This window comes from Ostrinia nubilalis, chromosome 11 (genome assembly GCF_963855985.1).
Source record: "Ostrinia nubilalis chromosome 11, ilOstNubi1.1, whole genome shotgun sequence".
NCBI lineage: Eukaryota > Metazoa > Arthropoda > Insecta > Lepidoptera > Crambidae > Ostrinia > Ostrinia nubilalis.
In genome coordinates this window covers 5,981,371-5,987,370 of record NC_087098.1, presented here as the reverse complement: position 1 = coordinate 5,987,370, position 6,000 = coordinate 5,981,371, and the positions used below count along the sequence as shown (strand labels likewise).

The window sequence follows — 6,000 nt, the reverse complement described above, 5'->3', positions numbered from 1 at the left end:
TGGTGTCGTCTCGCTCTTGTGGCGAGGGCGTGTCCCAAGGGCGCCTCCCACAGTCCGCGGGGACGCACCCCCGCGCCGCGAAGCCCGGGCACTCCGCGGTGCGCTCCCGCGACGCTTGTTAGTGCTCCGCAAATCCACAGCGGGATCGCCCGCACAACCGGGACCCTGATCCCAGAACGCACATACGATAATACAGAGCCGCCTACCGGATAGTTGTTGGTACCATTTTTACAAGTCGAACTACAATTTATTATTCGGGTCTACTATTTGTGTTATTACTTTGAAAATAATTCAAAAGTGTTTATCGTGCATTATTTAATTATTTTTTGGAAAAAATTGAAAATATTTTTACATTGACTGCATTTATAGTTTAGTACAGTCGCAAACGAAACTTCTTATCGAAAACCTCAATTATTTTTTCAAAACCGCGAGTTCGGCGAGATTCCAAATTCGTATTTCAAAAAATTTCCGCGCGGTTTCCGCGATTTTCCGTGAGTGTTCGTGCGCTGCCGAGCGCCTGATCCGGGCGCGGGTCGTGGTTCGCGATTCGGTCGGACGAGCTAAACGCGGCGGCGGGCGGGTACACCGGCTCGCCGTGGCCGCCGCTGGAGCTAGACCCCGTGGGATGGGGCCGAAAACTGTACCCGTCGGGAGCGCCGAGGTCTTCAGGTGAGTCACGTGAAAAAAAACTTCAGTTTGGTAAAAAAGCTCTTCCACCAACTTGGATTCAATGAAAAATCACTCTCTAGACTGGTTTTCAATATTCAAAATAAGTTTAGCTGTTAAATCAGAAACAACAATAGAAGAATAGTAACTTTTACTGACGTGAAATTTAAAACTCGTGTGGTAAATGTATCTATAGTTAGTTAGGCATAGTAAAATCTGTCAAAATTTTTGATTCAAGAGAAAGGTTTTGCTACGTTATTTTTTAATAAAAATACTAGGGTACCAAAAGTTTAATGTCTGCAGACAATATTGGTGTTCTTAATAGTCATAATTTTAATAATAACAAGGAGTATGACTTTGATAGTTAAAAGAGAATTATGACCTTGATTTTTCTTTTAAAAGAAGAATTTAAAACAAATATATTTTATAATCCAAACTGTATTTTTTCAAGAAGTAGGTAGCTATTTTTTTAAACGACTATAAAAAAGGAGGCTCTCAATTCGTAGAGATCTGTTTATTTTCTGACAAATAAATAAAAATAAGAATATGTAGCAGAGGCAAATTTTCCACAAATATTTTCACCTGGCTCCCAACTAAAACCAAAGTGGTAGAAAGTTGGACCCCTAAGTCCCCTTTTTCATCATCTACCCCGTCTTAGGTGGGCTGATGTTCGGCCTGCACCACCAGGAGGCGGCGGGAGGTCTCCACGCGCAGCCCCGAGGGCCCGTCACCTCCCTCAAGGAGGAACCGCTCACCCGCGCGTGGATGACGCCAAGTTCCTTAGTTGACAATACCAAGTAAGTGGCTGGAACTTTTTTTTCTTTTTACGTAGAGTCCGTAAATGGCCAGTCCTTGGGAATTGACTGTAAGTACAATAAAAAGAAAAAAAATCACTACAGATGTACTGTGTATTTAAAAAATAAAACGTAAACTTGATAAGTGCAGTAACCTATGTAACGTTCTTTTTTTTATTACTTTCTTTTTAACACACCACGGAACCATGGTTGAGAAAATAATTTAAAACTGTTTATAGGCTTCGTTTTTGATAAGAATAATCTTTCCTATAAATGTGAATTGAGCAAATCGATATTTTAGAAAAACTAGGTGGTGCATCTTAATGTAAGACGTATTATTATTTGCATGGAAATGAAAAAACACGATACATGTTTAAAATACTTAGTCATTGCGACAAAAAAAATAGGTTATTAAAAACTGTATCCATTTTGAATTAAATATAAAAATTCATAAAGAAACATGTACAATTCTAAAAAAACAACCAACGGTATCCAAAGTAGCATTAAGTCATCAATACCAATGGTGCATTACACATCAAAGGGGCCTTATTTATACATTAAACCTTTTAGTGGCTGAAAAGAGCAGCGCTAAACTCATTGTGCTCGCAAATCGCGTTAGAGCCCGCAAACTGGGCCCGAAACAAATGTCTGCTTGGTGTGACATTAAACAAGCAACCGGATTAAATGCTCGTGCGAGGGGATTCGTCGATGCTATGACGAATGGTTGATGGAATGACAAAAGAAAAACTGGATAATATGTAGGTAGAGTACTTCACATTCGAGAAAAGTTAAAAAACTGTGTTGCATGTTAGGTGCTTTACAAAGAACAATTACTCTTGTTCAAGTGATTTTAGATAATTTTGTGTAATAAAACCAATAATAAATGACTCTTGTTTTTCACACAATGAAATGAAACCAAAAATAAGACTTTCACATAGATGCTACTATTTTATAGTTTCATGATTAGCGTTAAATAATAGCGTTGCAAAACTCGATCTACCTCTCTGTTTGATGTTTAAAAATGCATCACTAATAAATTAAAAAAAAAACGAATTTGATATCAATGTAGAGCGTTCTATCCTGCCCAACATTTGCAACAAAAATTCAGAAGTACCTTCAAAAACAAAAGCGTTAACCGTAAAAAAGACATGTAAAAAATTAAAAATTTTAATTTTCGAATCGAAACTTTCGCCCTATTCGAAACCCGGTACAGTCATAAGCAGAAGTACCCCACACCGCGGCATGATTTATCGCGCCCTTTCCGCTTATGAATACGCACTTGTTACGGGCGAGTTGATTATCGCCGGCAACCCGCCCTGATTGGACGATACTCGGCGCGGTAATAAACACCGCATTGTGAACATTATGGTGCAGTTCCATTATGTGCGGTTCGTGATGAGTAAAAAAAGATGAGTAGGAATTTGTCGCGAATCTTAAAAGTTCGCCTCTTACTTAGTAACGCACGTTGAGAGACTACAGATCACGGAATGAATTTCAAAAATCTTCTTTCATACGTTTTTTATGTTCTGGCGAGGACTTATCCAGCACTCTGTTACGTAAGGAAGAGGCGTTTCCTGTTTTTTTTTCACATTAAGAACAAGCAAAATCATTTTACGTAAGTTGTAATAAAAAATCTATAAAACATAAAAAAAAATGTTGCGTAGTTAAACACCGCTTTACAATGAGCAGAGAAAAATTATTATAACTCGAATTAGGTACTTAAAATTCAAAATCTTGATTTAAATATGGGCTCTATCCTGTCTGATATCGGAGTTCCTCCCTCAACAATAACAATAGCTTAGAAAAATACAATTATTATGAATTGAAGAGCAAATTTGTGCAAGTGTAAACATGTGTCGTTTTGCGTGTATCCCGAATTAGTGCGCATTGTTTGTGGAAGGCTCTCCCGACATCTGTCGGCTCTACCTATGTTATTATACCAACCATGTTTGTGTAGCTTAGGATTATTTGATTCAAGATCATTGTGGAAGAAGCTTGGAAAATAAAAGTACAATGTCAGTTATTTTTCTATTTTTATTTATTTTTAAACGTTAAGCTATGTTTCTTTATTTTTTTAGAACACACAATACATTTACTTAAATGTAATTTCTTTAGATAGTATTTTTAGGGTAACAAGCAATGCTTTATAATTATATCCGTGGCTTAACTCAGAAATTCTTGAATCTAATTATTATGACAAAATAAATATCAAAGTAGTATAGCAATTATGATATCCTTATTTTTACTATCACAATTTTTTGGGGTATCGAAGATAGTAATTAAAATAATTATACTAATCACCCAAAATCGCCAGGAACTCGGATGACAAATGCTGACAGATAGCCGAACGACGGCGGTGACAGCGTCATTTATAAGGCCGACTAAAATCATTAACTCGCGCACCCCACCGATTACGGTTAATATTTTAACAAAATACCACTTTTAAGTTGCCTGTACAAGGGACAGGCTTTGAGCCGGAACGTTTTTAATGTCATGATTTCAACTAATAACTTAACTAAGTACCTACTTAATAAAATTAAGAATAACTTGGAAATAAAAAAATATAGGTAAACTAAGCTATTTTTAAAACTAACTTAAATATTTCAAGCTTTTGTGCGTACCTGTCCATGCCCACTTACCCATAAGAAAAATATTTTTTTAAATTGTTTCATTTCCTGATTTTAAAATAATAAAAATGGAATGCTTTTGAGAAAGAACAATCGAACTTTGCCGCTTTCAACGGACTTAAATCGTGTAAACTGGTCGAAATAACTCCACAAAAATCGCTCGAAGATTGATCGTTCAGCGATCGGTGTGCGAAAAAAGCACTGCAGCCTAAACGCAAGCGCCGAAACTGGTAGCGATAAATAAAACAATGGAGTGTCGCGTGCGAGAGTATAAAATGGCAATCGCGAAACCAATTTGTTTACGCAAATTCTGCAGCGGAGAGATGAATGGGCGACCATAGCGTAATACGGTCCTGGCTGGTAATGCTGCGTAGTGACGTCGCGGGGTCGATGCTTGTCTTTTGTTTTTATGGACGGCTTTTGTTGCAGTGGAACATAGATAAAGGAGTGGCCTTAGATTAATAAAGCCTAGATAGATAGTCAGTGCACGAAAGGTGAGGCAGCTTTTCGTGAGCCGGAACGGCTCACTCGTGAACGTCACATGAACTGTCAAAGTGAAAAATTGGTAAACACGTCCGACGAATTTTAATTAATTATGACGGTTTGTGCTGTGTCACTTGTGTGTGAAAGGGTGTCTAAATACATCAGAAAAACGAAAGAAAGTGACCAGTGTTACATTTCATAAGTAAGTACTACGATTCGACGCGTATATTGCCTGAATTTGGCTTTCAAAAGTTAAATACGGGAATGATACCAGTAACAAGAAAATGTATATCCCAATTTTTAGCCGTACAAATACAATTCCTTTTTTATGAAATCGAGACTTTTAAGTCGATTTATCTTATTGTAATTAGGTAGGTACTTTGAATGCAATAAATTATGCGTTTTGTTTTTGTTAATTATAAAATAATTAAAAACCCTATTAAAAATTTCCCTACTTTCGGGGAAAATCGCCTTCATCGTCTACACTCTCCAAGAAAATTGACACTAATCACATAAGATTTTTGCCTCACTCTTGACGAAGCGTTAGTATGAAGACTATCCATCTAGGCTTTATTAATTCTAAGGGAGCGGCATGAAAGAGTTTAGTGTTTGTTTTATTTTCTTTTTTTTTTAGCAACCGGTCAGTTTACAATTTGATGACTATTGCTCCGAGTATAAATTATGTGAACTAGGTCATAAAGGACAGTGCCAATCCATGTATGGAAGTTGGACCAAGTGCTGCCCAGAATGAAACTATAGTGCATTTTGTTCCTCAGGCCAGTACTAATTTGTAAACCGGAGCGCACTGAAATCTATCCCTGGAGTTAAGAGAAAAAAAGAGTTTTATGTGGAACTAGCGGCCGCCCGCGACTTCGTACGCGTGGATCCCATTTTACCCCCTTCATTTCTATCTTACGCGGTTTAGATTTTTCATACAATGTTTTTTCCCGCTAACTCCCGTTCCCGTTGGAATTTCGCAATATCCTGTTGTAAGCTTTAAGTTTACTAAGAGACCTTCATGCCAAATTTCAAGCGTCTAACTTAAGCGGTTTAGATTTTTCATACAAAAGGATTTTCCCGGTAATTCCTGTTCCTGTGGGAATTTCGGGAATTCTTTTCTAAGTGCACCTCTACGGTACCTAAGCTACGTCCCTTATAAATTTCAAGTGCCTACGTTTAGCCGTTTAGGCTGTGCGTGGGTATGTCAGTGAGTCAGTCATACAAAAGGAATTTCCCGCTAATTCCAGTTCCCGTGGGAATTTTGCAATATCCTGTTGTAACTAAGCTTGAAGTTTACTAAGGTACCTGCATGCCAAATTTCAAGCGTCTATGTTACGTGGCTTAGATTTTTTCATACAAATGTTTTTTCTCGCTAATTCCCGTTCCCGTAGGAATTTTGCAATATCCTGTTATAACTAAGCTTTAAGTTT

The 6,000-nt window shown here is 37.6% G+C and overlaps 1 protein-coding gene across 1 annotated transcript in view; it reads left to right on the top strand.

The window, feature by feature from the left end:
• Positions 1-591: 591 nt before the first annotated feature.
• The window catches only part of LOC135075974 (transcription factor collier), a 56,608-nt gene continuing 51,199 nt past the window's right edge, over positions 592-6,000 (top strand). Inside the window, exons 1-2 of the mRNA XM_063970420.1 lie at positions 592-669; positions 1,325-1,463. Coding sequence (XP_063826490.1) covers positions 1,333-1,463 — 131 coding nt within the window. The 5' untranslated portion in view covers positions 592-669; positions 1,325-1,332. The remainder of the gene's footprint in view (positions 670-1,324; positions 1,464-6,000) is intronic.